General features: G+C 35.3%; 1 protein-coding gene across 2 annotated transcripts in view; it reads left to right on the plus strand.

The window, feature by feature from the left end:
* Positions 1-22,962, plus strand: part of BTK29A_1 (Tyrosine-protein kinase Btk29A) — a 55,600-nt gene extending 32,638 nt beyond the window's left edge. For both annotated transcript variants that reach the window (XM_051208948.1, XM_051208949.1), the window contains 3 exons: positions 16,698-17,024; positions 20,467-20,627; positions 21,320-22,962. In XM_051208948.1, the coding sequence (XP_051074353.1) occupies positions 16,698-17,024; positions 20,467-20,627; positions 21,320-21,397 (566 nt within the window). In that variant the 3' untranslated portion in view covers positions 21,398-22,962. The remainder of the gene's footprint in view (positions 1-16,697; positions 17,025-20,466; positions 20,628-21,319) is intronic.
* Positions 22,963-23,674: the final 712 nt, after the last annotated feature.

Genomic DNA, 23,674 nt, shown 5'->3' on the forward strand with positions numbered 1-23,674 from the left:
CTAGTTCCGTAACAATATACTTTTCTTTGATTGCTACTGCGTCTCAATCTTTCCTTCTTGAAGCAGCTCTTGCTTAGGATTAATTTTCTATCTACACATGCGTCTACTACAATAACACCGTTGTGTTCTGTTTTATTTATTTCTTTATTTAAACATATAAACATTGGTACAAGGAGGCACCAAATATATATACGCCGCACTTCATCATTCAGTTTGTTCGAGGGCTAGAATGCTGTCCAGGCACCCATACCGAAACAGGTTGTTTTCTTTGAGGACCACTCCTCGTGCCTTTGACCTAGATGTATAATTCACAAGGCAGTGGAGTAGCGTTAAAGATGCACTTCTATAGAGGTAGATGGAACTAAAGAAGCGATCAATATAACCTGTAGTAATTAGTCTCAATATTTTAGAAAGCTATATTTAATTCCTAGAGTTAATCAAAAAATGAACTGGTTCGATATAATCCCGAATGTCGGAGTGATTCCCTACTATTCACTTGTTTCTACTCAAAATGTCAAAGGTTACATTTTTTTCTTTTTACACACTTATTGACTTTTTTGTTGCTATTATATAAACCGTTTCTATAATGTGATAGTATTTGTCGGTCTAGTTACGTTGTCAACTGTATGGTTGTTTAAGGGTCTACCCATGTAAATTCTTAAAATGTTATCATCTCGACTAAGTGTTACCAAAAGTCGGGAAGACGAGTTAAGCCCTTAAAGACAAAGATAATTATAGGTAGCAAACTTTTTCGATTAAATAAATTATATATATATAGGCTTGTTTTTGTTTAATATACAGTGGTGCAAATGTCGAAGCATATATTCTATATATGATTTCTAGCATCTAGTAAACGTATTGTACTGTATTTTACAAAGCTGTATCTGTGGCTGCGTTGCCCTCGTATTGATAAGAATGATCTATTGTACTCAGTATGTGCTTTATGTTGTTTGTTACATAACTTGCATGAACCAGTAATAGTTAATTTTACGTTCATTTCAAAGGTCATTATTCCTCTCTTCCTATAAATGCCAATAAACATTGATTTCATTGAATCTTATTTTTCATCAACACTATTAGGTCTATGTTCGATGCTAGTTTTAAGTATGCATCAAGAAGTGTTGACTGGATCTTCATGTCCTAAAATGCAGTCATCATTTAACTGACTTATAAACATAATTGGGTTATATCAGTTAGGCAATCTCATAGTAGCATCTGACTTTAAGAAAGTTCTATAAAAAAAATATTCCAACTCACAGTCTTGGGTTGTCATTTAAAATGGTAATAGCATACGGTGTCCCCTCCCCAAAAAACCTACCGTCACTCCCATCCAATGTAGTCTTAAATACCAGTGATGGAGATTATTGTATTTCCTATCTTTTTCATATTGATTTCCTGCTAAGAGATTCTCTAATGGACATAAATCTTAAAGACGCTACAGTGACACTTGTTACTAATCCAAAAACTCACTGACTGTTGATATGAATTAAAGTCTGTGGTAAGAACTTTCTAGGTGAGTTCCTTCAAACGGTAAGAGAATATCATGTAAGCCTTTAATGATAATGACTCAAAATTGGCCACTATGATACGAGTTCGTTCAAACACTGTCCTCTTCTAAACTATGAACACCCAATTAACTTACATTTCTATTATTATTATTATTATTATTATTATTATTATTATTATTATTATTATTATTATTATTATTATTATTATTATTATTCATTTTATTGTTTCCATTTCCGTTAATTTTCTCTTTTTGTGATGTGCTAAGTTGGAAAACTTAAATCTGTCCACTGTAGCGCTATATTCTACTTTGAAACATATGTTTAGTTTTAACAACAAGATATGTATAGGATCAAATACACTGACTAGTTGCAAAAACAAACATTAAATGTTCTTTTTCACTTTACCGTTAAACAGGATAAAAGTTTTTTCCAGTGTTACTACGTAAATTTCTCCTTAACTATCGATTGTAATAGACTGTTTTTACTCTACTGCATTACGATTGTTTATCCTCTTCGTAGTGCACACGTTACTCACAGTCCCATATTGTTAACCCGACTGTACTTACAGATTAAGAGTTCTCATTGGTTTCTAGTTTTCAATAATTGATTCCATCTGATGTCAGTTAATGATGAAAATAATGTTCATATTATATAAAAATCTACGCAAAAACTTCTTATTCCATAAATTACGTGAATAGTTTCAAAATTGATTTATTAAATATTCCACTCTGTACGGTTAATCTAGTTAAAATCAGGGCGGTTATTCATCTGATTAGTAATTTTGTTCACATTTAGCGATCTTAAGTGCTGATTGTTGGTCAGTAACAAACTGGAACAAAACAGTTGTCCAATGATATCACCTCGTAGTGGCAAATACTTTCGAAATATTCGTTAATGAAATATCGTCTATTCCTTGGTCTAATCAAAGTTTAACTTATTCATGGATGTATGAGTATTCATTTGTCTTGTTATTTACAACTTAGTTTTTTTCTGTTGTCCAACCTTTATCCACTAATTCCTATGAAGATATATCGAACACTACTTTATATTTTGTCAAGGTTAAAATTGTTTCTTCCACTTCATGATTCCATTTCTGATGATAACTTTGCAATATCGATGATTTACATAGTTATTAACAAGACCTTTATTTAGTGAATTGAAATTCTGAAGTTATTTTTCCTCAAAAAACTAATAATGAACAATTGTATTTCTGAAAATATCTTAAGAATTTTTCACTAGCATAATTGGTAAAACAACAACCATTATTTTATTTGTTTATTTATTTGAACACAAATATTGGTACTAGGAGGCATCATATATCTATGCGCCACACAAAACAATGAGAATTCGAAGTGAAAAAGAATGTAAGGTGCTTATAAGAAAAAAAGAACAATAACGACCACAGATTAGTATATGGTAGTGTGATAATAATAATAATCGGGGAAATGAAAAGGTACAACCAGAAAGAATTGTTTCATTTAAGGGATTTACAACCACCTTTTATGAAGAAAGTAAAAGAAGGTTACTGCAGGATCGCCACTGGCTTCTATTCTGAGTCATATCTGATAACGTCTCTAGCCACTGTGTTGCACCACCTCTAGGACCCCAGCCAGAGAGTCGAGAAGGACCAACAGAAGCCAGTTGTGAGCAGCTTTCTTGCATACCAAGACACCAAGTCATACATTGACTACCTCTCCGTCTTTTCCAACCAGACAGTGTCGGCAAATAATGCACGAGGTGGAATTCTCTGGGACGACATTCGTAGAACATGTCCAAGTCACCAAAGTTGATGTTTCAAGATGGTGACACCAATTGGATTATCGTCACTGATATCGAACACATGATGCCGGACCTCTGCATTACTAACATGGTGTTGCCACTGGATATCAGTGATCCTTCAGAGACAGCGATGATCGAACACAGAGAGTCGTCTAACGTCCTCAACTCGGAGAGACCAGGTTTTACAAGCATAGGGCAAAACTGCTTTCGCCGACGCGTTGTAGATACGGACTTTTACAGCCAGACTAACATCACGAAGGGGCTAGAGATGGCTCAGATTGGCATAAGCCGCTCTGGCTTTCACTATACGTGAATTGATTTCGTCGCTCACGCCACTACCAGCACTTATGCAGCTACCGAATAATAACCAAAATATATAACATCCATTCGTTAACTCTATTTTTTGAAATAAATGAATATTTATCTGATATGAATTCAATTATATGTTTCCCAACCGTTGTTGCTACCTTGTCGTGGTGGTCGGGCTTGCCTATCGTGATGAAGCAACCGAGCTATACTGGCTGGAACAACCGTTCCTCAAGGTCCTACCATGTCAGACAGGTCGGTTGAAGAGCGGTAAGACTAAAAGCGACAAACCCAAGGTCCGAAGGCAAAGTCGTACTGCTGACTGTACAGAGGTGTGACGGCAGTAAGGTGTTTCCTTCAGACAACCAGCATGACAGCGATGCTGCCTTCCCACAAGGAGGGGTGGGGTTAGAAAAGGTCGACCCTAAAAATGCACACCTCACCTTACCTCACGGATTTCCGTCTCCGGCGGTAAGGCCCTTTGAAGAACGGAGCTAACACGTCAAAACCTCCCACGAAAAGGCCGTGCGCGACCGGCCTCAAGCAGTTGTCCCTTGGGCACTGCGGTCACTGAGACCACCTCTAATTCAATTTCCTTTTCAGGTACCTCCAGAAGAACCCTCCCTCGGTGTGGGCAACCGGGAAGTGATAACCGCCCTCATACCTCTAACAGCACTCGAGACCACTGTATTCATAATCAACCTTCCTCTTCAATTCCTATTATTCCTCCTACATCGACTTTCCACTCTAAACTTCCTCTTTCGGCTTCCTCCTCAAGTGTCACCGTAGCCAACGATTCTAGTGCTCAAAACCCTGTCCCAGGTCTACTGAAACCTCGCTCCAAACTACACATTGGAGCCTTCAACGTACGCACCCTATGTCAAACCGGTCAACAGGCATCCTTGGCTAAAACCCTAGAGTTTCTTTCCATTGATGTGTGCTGTGTCTCCGAAACACACATACAGGATTCCAGTGTGGTCATTCACTTGACCTCACCTCGGCAAAACGTAGAGCCAACGAGATACACCCTCCGTGTATCTGGTGACCCGATGGCCAGTTCTCGTGGACTGGCAGGTGTAGGCATAGCACTAAGCATGAGGGCGGAACAAGCACTGCTAGAATGGATCCCCGTCAACAGTCGTCTATATGCTGTTCGGCTAAACGGCTCCGTAAAAACTCGGAAGGATAGGGACACACGTCGTTGCTTTTTCGTCGTTTCTGCCTACGCTCCCACTGACTGCAGCTCAGATGATGTGAAAGATGAATTTTACAGAAAGCTTTCTGAACTTCTTCAGAAAGCTAAACGCTCAGACATAGTACTCATAGGGGTGACTTTAATGCTCAGATAGGTAGCTTAAACCAAACAGAAAGGCATTCAGGTGGATATTTTAGCATTCCAGCACAGCGAACAGATAATGGTGACCGTCTGCTGCAACTGTGCTCAGACAATAGCTTATTTTTAGCAAACACAAATTTTAAGCATAAGGAGAGACATCGTCTAACATGGCGACCCCTACACTAAACCAACGATGGACTCAAATAGACCATATTGCCATCAGTCATCGTTGGAGAGGGTCGGTAGAAGATTGTCGCTCATTCTGGAGTACCTGCTTGAACTCCGACCACGCCCTAATACGGGCACGCATCTGCTTGCGCCTCACTGGACGCAAAAAGCCACATTAAAAGACCCATTAGAACCGAACTGAGTAGCGAGGAAACCAAAAGTAGGTTCCAGGAACAACTGAGGTCACGATTAGGTAGTTCTGAAGACGAGGCTGACCCAGATGTTGCTTGGAAAGATATACAAGCAGCTGTGGAAGCAGCAGTGACATTTATTAGCGACTTAAACCACAGAGTTTCAAAGAACCAGTGGATTTCTTCAAAGTCTATCACACTGATGGATTCTCGCAAACTCGTCCCATCAGGTTCCGAACATGATGAAGAGCGACAACAAATCAGATCTAGGTTAAGAAAAGTCTAAGAAACGACCGTGAGCAGTGGTGGGCAATGAAAGCAAAAGAGATGGAAAAGACGGCGACTATAGGGAACACAAGACAGCTTTACAGACTAATAAAAGAAACTGGAATTAATAAGTCAAGTGTAAGTGAGATTATATCGGAAAAAGACGATATTCTCATCTGCTCCCAGTCCAGACGTTTAGAACGATGGGCGGAACATTTTAGAGAACAGTTCAGCTGGCCTTCAGCTACTCTACAACTACCCTCGATTCCCCGATAGTGTGAATGGAACATTGAAGTAGGTCCCCGAACTCTAGCAGAAGTTAAATTGGTTATAGTTAATCTGAAACGAGGAAGGGCAGCTGGTCCAGATGGACTGGCTCCAGAGGTCTTTAAGGATGGTGGTCCAATTTTAGCGATTAGGTTGACTAATATTTTAGCTAAGATCTGGGAGTTGGACGTAATCACATCTGACTTGTCACAATCACTTATCGTCCCAATATATAAGAAAGGGTCAAAATCATCCTGTGACAACCACAGAGGGATTAGTTTAACTAATATAATATCTAAAATACTAGCTTCGATAATTATCAGACGCCTAACTAAGACTCGTGAACTGCAAACACGAGAGACTCAAGCTGGCTTCAGACCTGGTCGTGGCTGCATCGACCACATATTTACCATTCGTCAGATTTTAGAACACAGGGATACTTATCGTCGTCAGACAATGGTGGTCTTTCTCGACTTAAAAGCAGCACTTGATTGTAGGTCAAGAAGTTTTGTGGCAGTGTCTGTCATTGAAAGGCGTACCTCAGAAGTACATAAACCTATGACACTGGTTCTACAGCTGGGAAATGTGGCCATTAAGAGTAGAAGATACTCGTAAGCTACTAGTATTTGATCACAGATGCCTTAGAAATATTGCCAGCATCTGCTGGGATCACTGGGTAAGTAATAGTGAGGTTAAATACTGGGTATTAGCGAATGATGGTAAATCAGTTGATGAGGTTATGAATCTTCATCGACTGAGACGCTTGGGCTGTGTTACTTATGCCTGAGGATCGTTTATCACGACGTGGAATGTTGACTTGACTAGTGTCGAGACGGATGAAAGAAAGGTAGAAGCGGACAAACCAAAACGTGGCATCAGTGCTTGAAGACACTAACTTCTAGTCTGAGTCATGTTGGTAGATGCATATTACTTGATTTGGGTCCGTGTGACTGTTGTAAACAGTACTTGGAGACTGAAAACATGACCCAGAGTCGATCACAATCGTATCGATGTATACACCCTTTGTCTCCCCCTAAACGGTGAGATTAAAATTGCTTCAAGCTGGCTTCAGACCTGGTCGTCGCTGCATCGACCACATATTCACCATTCGTCAGGTTCTAGAACACAGGCATACTTATCAGCGTCCGACAATGGTGATCTTTCTTAACTTAAAAGCAACATTTTTCTCCGTAAACCGCGAGATTCTGTGGCAGTGTCTGTCATTGAAAGGCGTACCTCAAGAGTACATAAACCTTGTGAAGGCTCTTTACTCGAACACTACTAGCCGAGTCAGAGCTTATGGCCAACTGTCATCTGCTTTTGCAACCTCAAGTGGTGTACGTCGAGGCTTTTCACTTTTTCCATTTTTGTTGAACTTCATCATAGATCTACTGATGGAAATAACATTCTCGTCGACTGAATTCTGGGGTATTAATCTCCTTCCAGGAGGTCCACTTATCGACTTAGAATACACAGATGACATAGTCCTGTTTGGTGAAGACGCTGACAAAATGCAGAGTCTTCTGGTAGCACTGAGCAACAATGCCAGAATGTTTGGAATGCGCTTCTCTCCCTCGAAATGCAAGTTGTTGCTTCAGGACTGATCTGCGTCAACACCTGAACTAAGGGTAGGGAGTGAAGTCGAACGCGTTGACAACTTCACTTATCTTGGAAGTCTGATCAGCCCTAATGGGTTGGTGTCTGACGAAATCTCAGCACGGATTCGAAAAGCTCGCTTGGCTTTTGCCAACTTACGTCACCTATGACGCAGGCGAGATATCCGTCTATCAATAAAAGGACGAGTATACTGCGCGGAAGTCCGTTCTGTTTTACTTTACGGTAGCGAAACATGGCCATTAAGAGTAGAAGACACTCGTAAGCTATTAGTATTTGACCACAGATGCCTCAGAAATATTGCTGGCATCTGCTGGGATCACCGGGTAAGTAATAGTGAGGTTAAACGCAGGGTATTAGGGAATGATGGTAAATCAGTTGATGAGGTTATGAATCTTCATCGACTGAGATGGTTGGGAAACGTGTTACATATGCCTGAGCACCGATTACCGCGACGCGCAATGCTAACCGGTGTTGGGGATGGTTGGAAGAAAGTTAGGGGCGGCCAAGCCAAAACGTGGCACCAGTGCTTGAAGTCACTGACTTTTGGTGTGAGTCATATTGGTAGATACATACTACTTGGCTGGGGTCTGCGTGACTATCGTAACCAATGGTTGGAGATCCTTGGTGACATGGCTCAGAATCGATCACAATGGCGTCGGTGTATACACTCCCTGTCTTCCCTTAAACTAAGAGATTAAAATCACTTCATATCTTCTACGAACCAATTTTTTCTTCTTGTACTATATCTCTATATGCAATCTTTCTCTTATATATTACCACCTTTGACCTAACCACTGCTGTGAATCCGGTATTCATCTTGTTGTGCTGATGCGGTATGGCAACCTGGACCGATGCACATATGTGCCTTGTCCTACGTTGTAGCTGACTGACTGACTGAAATCTTTCTTCCTGTACCATACCCTTGTATGCAATCTTTCTGTTATATATTACTACCATTGACTTAACTACTCCTATGAAGTTGGTGTTCATCTTGCTGTGTTTATGAGGTGTGGCAACTTGGACCGATGCACATATGTGCCTGGTCCTACGTTGTAGCTGACTGAACGAATTCAGTTGATTCATGATATATAATGTGATCTACATCAATCACCGCTTCACTGATTAGATGTCTTGATTTGAGAAGAGAGATTTTTCTAATGTTTGTTTGCAAATATTGTCAATCCAAAATCATTTTCTGATCAGACTAACGTAATCCGATTGAATATCCTAGTTTTCTTGTCTGCAAACGTTTTATTTTAACTCTATTACTTTCTGTTTCAATAGATTACCAAACATTAATGATGCTTAATATTTTCAACCAGTTGACTTGTAAATATCAAGCCAATGTTCGTTTATCAACTTTGTGATGAATTACTAATGTATATGTTTATTCACAATAATCATATAGAAATTTCGTCTTTTATTAAGCGGAACACGTGCATCCCACTTGATTTAACAACTGTCCATTGAGAAACAAACAACTCGAAGTTTTTTTTTTCAAAGGAAGAAGTTTATATATATATATATATATATATATATATATATATATCACTGAGGTCGCGCGGTGATGATAATAATTATGATCGTGACATAAACCTATGAATTGTTAATCTGAATGAAGAGATGTTCTAATTAGTCCGATCAAAATACATTGTGTAATTAACTTATAATAATTATCGATAGTTCAAATTCAATTGGAATAATATGAAAAGTTTAAACGTTTTCTTTTCTCCTTAACTAAAGGTTCACAAAATAAGATGGATAGCTTTTCGTCAAGTAGACTGTTGACAATAATAAGGAAAGGGTTAATGTCATTAGATAAACGACCAGGTCATATTAGAATAGCTGTAATGTATTGATTAAAAACCAAAGGAAATGGTTTTACTTAAAGCATAGTTAAAGTAATAGGAATATATAGTAATAACATATTGACTCTGGTTAAATAATCACCTCTTCTTTTTCTTTATGTTATTTCAATGGGTTCAACAATATTTAAGCAGAATGTATATAAAGTATGCAAAGTGTGGCTGCCCATCGAAGACAGTCGTACAATATCGTGGTTCGGTTGGAGTTAGGAAATAACACCGTTAGATCCCGGTTCAGTGGTCCAGATGTTAAGGTTTCGCTTGCAAAACCGAAGCTCCTGACTTCGAATTCCGCGTGTGGGGTCGTTGATGCGCACTACTGGGAGTCCCATACTAGGACGAAAAAGTTGTCCAGCCCTTTCAGGTTTTTAGTGCTGGTCTAACATTGATAATTTCTTCATCTCAATCAAAAGTCAACAATTTACACAAAATAAAAATAATATATTTCTAATATCCTAATGAGCGGAAAAATTATATTTTTGACGTTTCGTGACTCAGTCTAAGCCATTTCTTCAGAGAACAACTGAACAAATTGAATTAACTTAAGCTTGAATAGTATAAAAAAAAACAAAGCAGTTATATTCGGTGCGGCCAACCAAAAACAGATGTTGCCAAATCAACGTTATGTCATTCAGGTCGTGATTTATGCAAGGCATTTGTGTGTGTGTGTGTGTGTTCGATGATGGGAAAATGTGACATTTGTGGTTCGGAGGGATAGAGTTGGATTTGTATGTACGATAATGGTGTGAAATGTGAATAGAATCAGACACGGTAGCTCGGATAGATGATCCATGTCTGATGGATTGTGAAACCTTTTTCATTGAGTGCAGTAGGATTAAACAATATATAGGAAGCTTCAGCTACTAAGTTTTCTTTGTAGTTGGAGAACCTTCTTTGTATTATTTTTATGTTTTTAATACCGATATACAGTATGCTGTTTAATAGTACTTAGGTATTTACTTATCTTAATTACAAACCGTATGCTCCATTACTGGTATTACGTTAATACAGGAAAAAACTGGAAGACATACACTCTTTTTTATTCCTCACTTCAGACATTTACCAAATTTCATTAAAATCATCACTATTGAAAAATTGAAAGCACTAAACATACTTTTCGTCCTAGTATGGGACTCCCAGTAGTGCGCATCAACGACCCACACGCGGAATTCGAAGTCAGGAGCTTCGGTCTTGCAAGCGAAACCTTAACATTTGGACCACTGAACAGGGATCCAACGGTGTTATTTCCTAACTCCAGCCGAACCACGATATTGTACGACTGTCTTCGGTGGGTAACTGACTTACTTCTGACACGGTTGAACTCCACTGGTCACAGTCTCTCACTGGAACTCTGTTAATTTTCTCAAAGATAGTCAGTAGTAAGCACATGATAATTTTGGGGTACTATATTCCTGTGAACTGTGACAAATTTTTTCTCAACTAGATGCAATTGGAGAAAATACATCAGTTTTGATGTAAAAGGAAACGAAATTCAGTGAGGAAAATATCCAAACTTATTCGTATATAGTTTATAATGTAACCACTTTTTTACAGCATTTAACAGATTTAGGTTGAATGTGAGATATAGAAAACAATTTGTAGCTCAAGAAGATTATTTCGGTTAATAATACAGTGTAAATCTTCATAATTCCCAAGTAAATCTATGTTCAGAGAAATAAATAGAATACTGTTAATCTCTTACAGTGAATATTACTAATTTTTTGGAATTATATGATAATTAAGAGTATTTGAATTATACTATAAACTAAGAATCCCAGAAATTACGCAATTGAATCAAGAAGTACTAGACAAGCATGAACGAATGTACTGTATTTGAAATTCGAAACCAAGCATTCAACATGTACAAAGGACTCCTCAGTTTATCCAAACACCACATCCGCCACAGCTTAAATCGGAGTCTAGGTGTTTGTAATCAATCGTACGTCTTCTTCTCAAATTCATCCTGAGTCTGTCTGACATTGTATTGGATAAGGACTCTTATTTTATATTTATTTCAACACATAGATAATGGTACAAAGAGGCACCAAATACATATGCGTCACACAAATCTCATTCGATATGTGTGAGGGCTGTGATACTGCCCCGGTGCCCAAACCGAAGCAGGTGGTTTTCTTAGAGGGCCACACCCCGAGCCTTCGACCTGGAGGTCTGATCCACAAGGCAGTGGAGCATCGTAAGGAGATGCAGTCCCATGGTAGCCGGTGACCAAAAATTGGTTTGTACGCCATTTGTTCCTTCAGGATACTGGAGCCCATGTGCACCAATGGTTTGGAATCAGGTTAAAGCGCCGGACATTCGCTTTTCGTCCTCTCATTTTCGTAAACAACACCCTCGCCACAAGAAGGCAGTGAGTAGGACTTCCCTGGCAGAGGCTATATACGCGTGGCCGTGTGAGAGCATTTCGAGAGGAAGAGCGGACTCTCCCCACTCACGGCCGTACCAGGGCATTTGGGGGCGGATAAGGACTCTGTATTATCCAGAATGTACTCATTAGCATTAGAATTAACAACCGAAATCGGAACAGACTCACCTGGTTCCTGGTATTGTATTTGATCAACATGTCGATTGTGTGTACATAAGCCAATGATATCTAGAATTCGCATCATAAATTTCCCGACATTCTTCAGCACAATCCCCGTGGATGGTCGAATATCATTTCCACGATAATGTGTTACCTCTGCAGACTCCAAACATCTCATATTCGACCGAAGAATTCTTCCTTTTAATAAATTTGATGGAGTCTCTTTCGTCACAGAATGTCTGGCGTTGCTATTTTGCAGTAGAAAAGTATCTTCTCCCCTCTTCGGCACGTTAAATATTGATGCAGTAATAGGATCAATATGAGTTTTCAATATCCTGACAACATTCTATGCCTGACCATTAGAACATGGATGTCTGGGAGCAGTAAACAGATGTTTGCACCCTACACCATTCAACCAGATAGTGACTGCATCTGCAGTAAAATGAGAGCCATTATCAGTCATTAACATCATGGGATCCCCTTCTCGACCAAACACCTTTCTTAATGCTTGAATTGTGAAGTCAGAATTTGGTTAAGTTGTGAAAAAATTTCAGGCCACTTTGAAAAAGAATTAATGACTATAAGTGCATAGTATTTGCCAAGAAATGGACCACAATAGTCTGCATGAATTCTCTGCCAGGCCTTAGACGATACTGGCCATTGAGTCCACTTCGAAGGATGATTTTTCAACTTATGACACTTTTCACAATTGTTTGGTGTACGACATATATCTGCATTTATCTCTGGCCACCAATATGTGAGCCTTGCCAAGGAATTCATTTTTTCAACACCTAAATGATCACTATGAAGATCTTCAAGGACAGATTTACGCAATGAAGGAGAAATGACAACACGATCATTTAAACACAGAATACTATCATGATTAGTGGATAGCTCATCCCGCTTTGAAAAACATACAGGACATCTACGTTTCAGATTAGCATTCCAACCTTTCCGTATAGCACTGAGTATACATCCAAAGTATCTACGAGTTTCTCTAATGAGATCTGGACATCTCACTGGTAAAGGTTGCACTAACAAACAGTCTGAAGTATTAACCGGTCTATCTTGTAATGATTGCCGAGAAACGTAGTCAACGTGTTGAATTTGTTTGGCACTTCTCTTCTGAACCGTCTAGTCACATGCACTCAAAGAAATACTCCATCGTTGAACCATAACAGCTGAGGAATGTGCTAAGGATTTTTCAGGATGACAAATAAACTTTAAAGCTTAATGATCAATAATTTTAGTGAATTTTTTTCCGAATACATATTTCTGAATTCTTTTAACAGCCCAAAAATGATAATGCTTCTTGCTGAGTCTGTGAGTAATCTTATTCAGTAACAGTACGTTTGCGTGAAACACAGATAACTGGTTTACCTTCCTGCTCCAAAATTGCGCCAATACCCACAGATGATGCGTCAGTAATGAGTACAGAATGTACGCTCGGGGAGTAAGTTCAAAGACCAACATCATTTTGAAGGAACTTTAGTAGACTTCGTAAGCATGACTCTTGTTCTTCACTTCATTTGAATGAATTGGATATCAAAGTATTAAATAAACAATTTGCACGACAAGAAAAATTAAGAATAAAACGGGAATAGTATTGAAGAGTACTCACTAGTGAACGTAGTTCCGTAAGATTTTTTAGAGACGGTGCATTTGTCAGTGGAGCTAGTCGTTTCATATTTGGTCTCAAACCATTACCATCAACTAGGTATCCAAGACATTCGAAACTAGATACACAAAATGGACACTTGTTTGGATTCACTGTAATATTCCTCTCAATTAAACGACGCAATAAAGCAATAAGTCTCTCGTCATGAACTACCTTATCAGAACCATGAACAATGAGATCATCTTGATAAACTTCAACACCTTCAAGATACCTAACTACTTTATTCATAACTTCCTGAAATATGGCTAGGGGACAACTTAAACCAGATGGAAGGAAATTTATTTGAACAGACCAAATGGAGAGTTAATTGTAGTCAGAATAGATGAATATTGATTTAAATGGATTTGAAGATAAGCATCTTTTCGGTCAACCTTCGAGAACACTTTAGAACCGTGAAGTCGATTTAGAATATCTTCAGCTTCTACCGTCGTGCACGTTTGCTTCAGCAAACGGGAGTTCAATGTTAATCTATAGTCACCACAAATTCTAGGGGTCTTGCCGTCCGATTTCTGTGGCGTAACAATAGGAGTACCCCATGCTGAAGACTCAATCGGTTCAGTTATTCCTTTCTCACACAAATCGTTTAAAGTCTTATGTACTGCTTCTTGAAGACCATAAGGAATTACTCGTCTTTTAAGAAAGACTGGTTCACCCTGTACTTGGAGTTTTATGGGCTGAATTTTCATACCTCCACTGCACTTAGCACACATAGCCATCAAATCTTTAAGTAAAGTATCAGAATTTTCTTTAGAAACTAGGAAAGACAACTCCACTTTAAACCTTTTCAAATTCTTTAAACCCAATATTGACAGCCCTGTTTCGCTAACTAAAAATTCACAAGGTATGTATGAAGAATCATGATCTCTGACTAGCAATTCACGGCGAGACTCTAATTTAGGGACGAGCCAATCAGAAGCGTCTGAGCAATTTCAATTATTAGCCATTCAGAAGACAGTATAAAGTAAAAATATATTATAAGAAAGTAATGAATTATAGTGGATATTCTTCTTTCACGTGATTTAGAAACTTGTTAAGGTTTGATAAAGGTTCAGAAGTTCTGAATTCATAATGCATACGGTATAGAAACTCGTCCATGGGGTTAGGGTGGCGAGATTCTAATTTAGGGACGAGTCAATCCGAAGCGTTTTAGAAATTTCAAGGTCACGGAGCCAAGTTCAGCACGTGATGCTAACATACGATCGGTTTACAGCAGATTTTAGAGAAGAGGTATTTATTGAGAGGCTACAACCCTAACCCTATGGACGAGTTTCTATACCGTATGCATTATGAATTCAGAACCTCTGAACCTTTATCAAACTTTAACAAGTTTCTAAATCATGTGAAAGAAGAATATCCACTGTAATTCATTACTTTCTTATAATATATTTTTACTTTATACTAACTGTCTTCTGATTGGCTAATAATTGAAATTGCTCAGACGCTTTTGATTGGCTCGTTCCAAAATAGAGTCTCGCCCAATTCACAACATCCTCGTATGGGCAGTCTGTGTCCAGTAATCCCCAATATTGATACTTCACTGGGTCGTACTACAACGTTAGGATCTAAAGATTTCAAGTTCTTGAATGAAATAATGGACTCTATACTGCCTGTGTCCACAATAAAGTCATGAAATGGACCAAGCGATGTATACAATCGCTTTTGAATATGAGCATTACCTTTCGATATGGTAGACAAAGATAAACGGTCATTAGGAACAGCTGAATTAATGGGATATAAATTCCAAGGTTTAGTACTACTTGAGGCAAAATGAACAGTAGCTTTGCATACTGACTGAATGTGTCCTATCTTACCATATTTAAAACATTTAGCATTACGAAATGCACATGAATTACGAGAATGAAACTTTCCACATGATAAACATTTACCAAACTTGATCTCACCTCTGTCATTTGCTTTGTAATTCCTTGTTGAAACACCTTTCATATTTACACGAGAATAGGAATCACTGTTAAACGAGCGCAAGTTTGATTGACCCTGAGATTGTAGTTCATCATGATGAGTAAGTAAAGTATTAGAAATGTTCATCGATTGGATATCAGGTTCATTCACTGCCTCGTAGTTAATACACGCAGTTCTAACATCTTGAAAGAAACAGTTGGGTATTTTTAACAGCTCTCTTTCCAAACCCGGTATGTTAATTCCTGCAATTAATCGATCTCTCAGTTGCACACGAAGTTGATCACCGAAATTACATTTGGCTGCTTGTTTCTGCAATTCAAGGATGAATTCCCTAACCTCTTGGTCATTTCGACGCATCATCTTATGAAATTTTTCCCTTTCACTGCATTCAAAACTAGTGCACTTTACATGATTTAATAATAGCTCCTTAAGAGTTACATAAGGAAGTGAGATGGGTTTTTCTGGATATGCCAAATTTGTTTAACAAGCGGTACGCTTCTTTTCGGATGAATGTCAGGAGATTTGCCACAATTTTATCACCTTTAACATCTTTCTTGGTCATGCTCCAGATTTCAAACCTTTCCAAATAATCCTCAAAATCTTCGGAAGTTGAATGAATATCTAACTGTTCCATCGCAGGCTCCATCACGACCCCAATATGATAATTAGAAGTATTTGAGTTATAGTAGAAACTGAATCAAGAAATACTAGATAAGCACGAAAGAATGTACTGTATTTGAAATTCGAAATCAACCATTCAACAAGTATAAAGGAATCATCAGTTCATTCAAACACCACAATTAACTATACTTATTTCGCATTCCACATTTCATCTTATAATCTGCAAATACAGTACAGTTGTTTACACTCATCTTTTCAGCTGTTAAGTTGAATAAATCTGTATATGAAAAACCAATACTATCAATATGTGTATACCAGCTGTTATATGTGGACAAATAAACAGAAGTTGAATTAAATGTGTTAATACTATAATCATTAATTATTTTAGTAAATAAAACTGTACGTTTAATGGGATCTTCATTTAAAGAGACTAATGTCTTCTAAATTGTATAGCGCAACATCGTGCTTCTATACCAAATCAGTCATCTCTGTTCATTATCTACTTCTACAATAAACCAGTTGAATCTTTATATTAAGTTCTCAGTAATTTCTATTGTTCTTAATCATGAAAAATATTGTGTCCATCTATTTACTTTATCAATAAGAATATAAATCACTTTTCTTAAATCTAGGTTCATTACGTGATTTTATGCGACAACGTCAGCCACAGTTTTGTAATCGACCAGTTGTTATGTCTGATATTTGTGCTCAAGTAGCAAATGGAATGGCTTACTTGGAACAAGAACAGTTTGTACATCGGGATTTAGCAGCACGAAATTGTTTAGTAAAATCAATTAGTCAAAATTCAGTTCACGTCAAGGTAGCTGATTTCGGTATGGCACGTTTTCTACTAGATAATGTATATGAACCAAGTGCTGGAACGAAATTCCCTGTTCGTTGGGCACCTCCTGAAGTATTTCAGTCTACTTATACAGCTAAAGCAGATGTATGGAGTTTCGGTAAGTCAGTAGTATCATTGAATATTTATTCACTTGATAATATAAAACCTTTTATTTTTCTATTCAAAAGTTTATTTAATTTTTTTGTTCTCACGTTCACTTAACAAAAATGTAAACAGAATTTCAATAAATCCAAAATTTTTTTCATGGAAAGAAACCACTTAAACTTTTATCATTATTATTACGAATAGGCGAACATCATCTATACCCCAATATTTAGTTTAACAACAGTATAAAGAGTCGGTTTCATTTGGTCTACTTTAAGCAGTCGGTTTTTTTAAATTGTAAAATAAGGTTTTTATTCAAGATTTCTGTAAGGACAACTTTTATCCAAAAACTATCATCTTTTTAATTGATTACTGGTTTTCCGTTTGTTTTATATATCCATGTTTTCTTTTACTCTGATATTGCTTCTCTTTTCTCTCTGCTTAATCTGCCTAATCGAAGGTCGTAAGGCTAAGCTGGATATAATTTGATAAGAAAATTCGAAATTATGTAAGACTTCTTGTTTATCGTATTTAATATTTGTTTGTTTTTGTAGACTCAAAATTATAACATTTGGAAAATATCATACGTATAAAGTATTATCGACCAGAAGGCTTAATATCCCATCAACTATCAGGTACTCATGTGACAGAACAAAGCGTTATTGATTACCTTGCGAATCTTCCAATATTTAACCAGTCATTTGTAATCTGATTAACAACTTTACATTTTATGTTTGGGTTATAAATTTAGGTCTTTAGTAGTATACTCAACTGTCTTAATTTCTAATAACTTTTCAAACAGGACTTGAATTATACCTTCATTCATTTTAGTATTTTTTTTGGTTAACGTCCAATCATCTCAGTCATATGAGGTTATGCATGTATTTTATTCATGATTACCTCAAAAGATTTTTATCAAATGTTGATGGTATTTAGAAATCTGAGCAATTTTCTTCCTTATGAACTTCATGATTCTACATCATATTTTCTGTAGGACATTTTTAAACTAGCGTGCTTTGATTAAATTTTCATAAAAATTAAATATAATTGTTTTATTAAAACAAAGTGCTCTTCATATTTTTTTAATCATCATATAAACATTATTATTAGTATTATTATTGTCCTTTTCAAATGATTTTCTATCCATATCGTTATTTATTGAAATGACTTAAAAATGTTGTGATTTGTTATCGTACATTATCTTGTTTATTGTTATTCAATAATTTGTGGATTTCACTTGCATCCTTCACTGTTATTTCTCAGTTTTAGTAAAAATATGTTTCAAAGAAACACCATTAATCCATTTTATCAGTAGTACTTTTTTCAGGTATACACCTCATCATACCTCTTATTCGATTGACTGATTGAAGTTTACTTGATAACTCTAATTAGCATTTACAGACTTTAGATGTCGTGATTAAAAGTTGGTTATATTAGCACTGTTAGATTTGTTCATTTTCTAGTCTTAAATACTAGATTTTAATATTTCATGTTTTTTATTTCTCAGTTTCATGAATGTGTATAGCAATAGTTACGTGACTGGTACATGAAATCGGTGCCAGAATATGAAATATATTTACTAGAAAAATTACATGTATAAAACGCCTAACCCTGAGGTAGCATTTGCTTTTTTCCTATATATGTTTACATTCAAGTACTGATTACTTTAATTTTGCTAGTTGCCTGTATCAAAATGATGAATTGTACATTGAATTTTATAGAAAACATTTTCCAGAAATTCTTCAATATTTCCGAACTTCGAATTTTGTCTTCCCTTAAAAATTTTCCAACTCATGACACTGAATAACTGTACATATTAGTTAATGCATCTAACATTATTTATTGATCAGTCATATTTTCATCACCTGCTTTTTTTATCTGAAATTTCTATGACAAAGTCAATATTACTTCCTCGATTTTATTCGGTGTGTTAATATTTTTCTCTAATAAAACCCTATTTAATTCACCAATCATCATGTACACAAACATACATACATGAACAGACAAATTGTAATATATATATATATATATATATATATATATATATATATATATAATTGGTGAAAGATATTCCCTATGCTTGCTTTATTACTGTTACCATTATTATTTTGAACGGAATTAGAATCACTTTTGCTTCTTTTCTTTCTGTTATTCTACCCTTATCTTCACATGTGTGCTTTTTGTTTAACCTGAACCGAACTGAATTATATATATATATATATATATATATATATATATATATATATATATATAAGCACAAATGTTGATATGTGGGAAGAGTATGCTAGCTTGATATTATTGTGTTAATTTATGTTCAGTTAATGATATCTGCAGCTGTTTAACACTTACTGCTGACTTATAAACAGGGCGGAAAATTAATATTCATAAATGGGATTGGTTTTTCTGGCGAACACATTAGGTTTACTTTGAAAAAAAAAACTCAAATTTTTATTATATGTCGGAGGAAAATGTAAAGGTCATCTATTTAAGTAATTAGCATAACATTGTGTGATTTATATGACCATAGGCTAACCAATTTAATGCTAAGAATAATTTGTTCATCATTTATTATATAATTAACTAAATACGTACAAATTGGAATAAGATCATAACTTGTTTTAAATGTTCCTTGCTACTAGTTCTTTCGGAATGAAAGGTAAATTTAAATAAATTTATTCACCTAGTACTTGAATATGAGTTATAATCTTAGTGTGTCATAATCACCCAGTTGCTTAAGCCGAAGTAGGTGAAGCGAAGCTTGAACCTGAGACTCTGAGGCTAAATGTCATGGTCATGCCCTCAAAATTTATCGTTAGGGCTAATGAAAAAAACCACCGTTGTTTTAATGTCAGGCACTTGTTAATATAAACTTGAGCTTATGTTAACAACTCTTAGATTATTTTGAATAGTTATCATACCCCACCCTTAAGCAATTGGTCGATTAATATAATTTTTTAAGACGTATGGTAAGTAACATATTGATTGTGATTATTTCATTGTTCAAGGTTGCACAAATTTGTACCGCGTATTTACTTGAAGCAGATGTGTAAATTGTCTTCCAAATAGTTTTCGATAAAACTGTAAATTGACTTTCATCGTTTTCACGTTAATGATATTCCATTTATAACTTTTGTCAGTATTCAACAAATCTCTTCCATTATAATCTAGTATGTATATAAGGGTGTAATAAATAGATTTCTGAATTCATTAACGTATCACCACATGTTTCTCGTTTGCAATCCAAATAACTAGTTGCATAGCGAAATTAATTCTTTTAACTGAATGCCTTTCTCATCAGAAATGTGTTTTTTTAATCTCTATTAAAGTTAATGTGGATTCCATAGTATACTTGTTAATTTCCTAATATTTATGTCTTTTCTATCTTGAAAATTGCCTCAATATTTTTTTATTATCAATATTCTTTTTTATCCTATTTGTTTTTTAATCTTAACTAGGTGTGCTTATGTGGGAAGTGTTTACCTGCTGTTCAGAAAACCCTTATCAAGGCATGAATAATACACAGGTTTATCAGTATATTGTTGGCGGTGGGCGACTGCATAAACCTGCTGTATGTCCTGAGCGAATTTATGTTTTGATGCTTGAGTGTTGGCAACATGTAAGTCTTGACGTACTTCTCTTATTTCATTTAAGTAATTAGAATAGTTTTCTTTTTTGGAATCAGAGTTAATTTTTATCAACAAACTAGAATGGAAGTTGTAGTTTCAATATTCTTTTATACTATCGACTCTACTATTGAATAGTTTAAAAATTATTCATGAAAGATTTATGAGCTACATTGTCACAATCAAATACTTTCCAAATTATTCGCTTCAACATTCTACCATATATTTACTGAGTTTATGATCACAGAAGAAATATTTTTCCGTTAGTCCTGTAGTATTTTACCTACTATAACAACAAAACTAATTCCCTATTCTTCCTTCAGATTAACATCATGAAGTAATACATATACTGACATTTAGCTATCAAAGTATTGCTAATGAACTGACAACAATGCAAAGCTTATGACATTTTACTAAGTATGGACATGCAAATTAAGTATAAAAGCATGTTCTTTATTTTCTTTAGTATACGTTTTTGTTAAATTGTTTTGTAATGCTCCTGGTTATCATTGATTGTTCAACTTAGGTCAATTCATGATCTCAAAAACCAAGATATCTTATTTGTAAATACATTTTCATTAGATGAACTTTTATTATAAGCTGAACAGTTTTAAAGGTACCAAATTATTTTCTTATATATATCATTATGTGGTCATTTTTTATTGTTTTACTCTTGTATTTAAAGGATCCTAGTAAGAGACCAGCATTTGAATATATTTGTCAAAAAATTGGAGGATACCTAGATCAAAACTGTGAGAATTGACCTAGTGGTAGGGTAAACAATAACGCATAGAAAATGATCACAGTTTTATGTAGATGGAAAAAATGAGCGATTTTGAGCTGATTTCTTGAACGAAATAAATTTTCAGAATTTGTATTATTTATTCTGAATTTAAATAAAAAAGAGTCTGAGAGATTTCTTCGCATTTGTTAACAATGTATGTAAAAAGAAACTGAGCACCCTTTACTAATGTCTATTGAGTATATAACAAATTGTTGTTCAAGTACATACGTATATCTTCAAAGTTTATACCATGACAACTATCCACGCGTGTGAATGCCAAGCATTTCAATAAAATATTACTATTCACTATGTTTATCGTTCCTTTGATTGTTTAGTTACTTCTTTTTTATGCTTGTATCTCTCTGGATTTAGTTTTAATTGTCTTGATGCGTTTATATTCTTTACCTGTGTAGTCATGTACATTTTAATTAAATTATCCAAATTACAATATGGCTTTTTTCAATACTGTCCAAAATGTTCCGGTGCTATTTTTAATGATTTCTTTATTCACATTTCTTTCTGAGAATCAACAAAATTCTATGAGGAATTGTACTAATTAGTTTTTGAACTCCTCCATGTTGAACAAAAAGATAAGCGGTTTGCTTCATTCTTTCTCGGTTGTTTGAATATTCATTGAACGGTGTATCTTATTGTGTTTCTTTTATTGTTATCGTGTTGTTATTATTATCGTTGTTATTGCGCAATCTTTTCTCTTATTTTCAATGAAACAATAATCTATCTAAAAAATTGTGTATTTTATTGTTTCTTTTTACATTTCATAATACTTCAACACTTTGTATGGCTTTTGCTAAATGCTCTTGTAAAAAGTGATTACCACAGATTATGTTAACTGGCACAACTGTTCTCCTCGCCCTCTTTTTTTCTAACCATATATATACATAAGCTTGTATTTATCGTGTATAGTGATTTTCAAATAATTATCAGTATAAATATGGCAAATTATAAACTTATTATTATTACTAATAGTAGCACTACTTCTGACATTACCACCACTATTGAAAAAGGACTGTCAATGAGTAAACTTATTACTTTTTTTGTTTTTCAGTTCTCATTTTCCTCTCATCATTGTTTACATTTTCACTTAGCTAATATATATATATATATATATATATATATATATATCCATTTAACCGAAAAATTTATTATTTCTCTATTATTATTTTATCACATCTATGTTTATACAATTTAATATTATTGAAATAAATAATTGTTAGTCAATGTTGTGACGAATATGGTCTTAATTTATTTGCTTTAACAATATGATATTCAGTTTTAATTGTTATAATACTTAATTAGTACTCCGAATCCATATCAATTACCTACATTTGATGTATATGTGATACACACCGTCTATAAATGAGTAAACGGTTTTGTAAAAGAAGTCTAGTAAGCGACTAGATATAGTAGTATTTTGATTGCACAAATTAAATGTTATGTATTTCCATTCATAGGAATAACTTATTGAAAAAAATCGAAGAAATCTCTAATGTGCTAAGACTCAAATGTATCCTTTTTCACCAAAGTAAAATCTATCCTAACCAATAATATCGGTTATTTAATCATCTACCCATAAACTTGTATAGTTTTCAACGAAAAGTCTAGATTTTAGTTCCGAATCAAAAAAATTTTTCTATCAGGAAATCTCTTTGAACTTCTTCATCATCTATCTAATGATTATTTGTTCACCAACAATTCAACACTCGAATGAAAGACTGTTAATATTCTAATGACTATGAATATGAAATTTTTGTCGCGTTTCTTCTTAAAAAGCCATAACTGAAAACTAGGAATTCCTTCAATTATGTGACATTCTGGTATAAAACTTTTTCATGACAATATTTAGATGTTTTCCAAGGGTCAAAATGGCTAAAATCCAATGTTTATCTTGCGTGTAATAGATTATTTGCTAATATGGTTCACTGCAGTAATCCACCTACATCTGAGTTATTATCTACAAAGTAAAATAAGCCATGTTTCAAATTGGCTTCATGTAACAAAACAATCACATTGCAGTCAATTATGTTCCTGTTTATGATGTCAGTTTTATCATTACATCAAAAAAATTATTGTCCCATTCTGAGCTGACTTAAATTTCGCAAATAAATCATAGTACTTCTTTCTTTACTTATTACTCACGGTTGTGATTTTTTTCGATTGATTTTCTATAAATACTGTCATGTCTATAGAATTTTTATCATTGGAATTTATCAGCGATAACAAAACTTGATGTGTCAG

The sequence above is a fragment of the Schistosoma haematobium genome, chromosome 1, assembly GCF_000699445.3.
Source record: "Schistosoma haematobium chromosome 1, whole genome shotgun sequence".
Classification (NCBI taxonomy): Eukaryota; Metazoa; Platyhelminthes; class Trematoda; order Strigeidida; family Schistosomatidae; genus Schistosoma; species Schistosoma haematobium.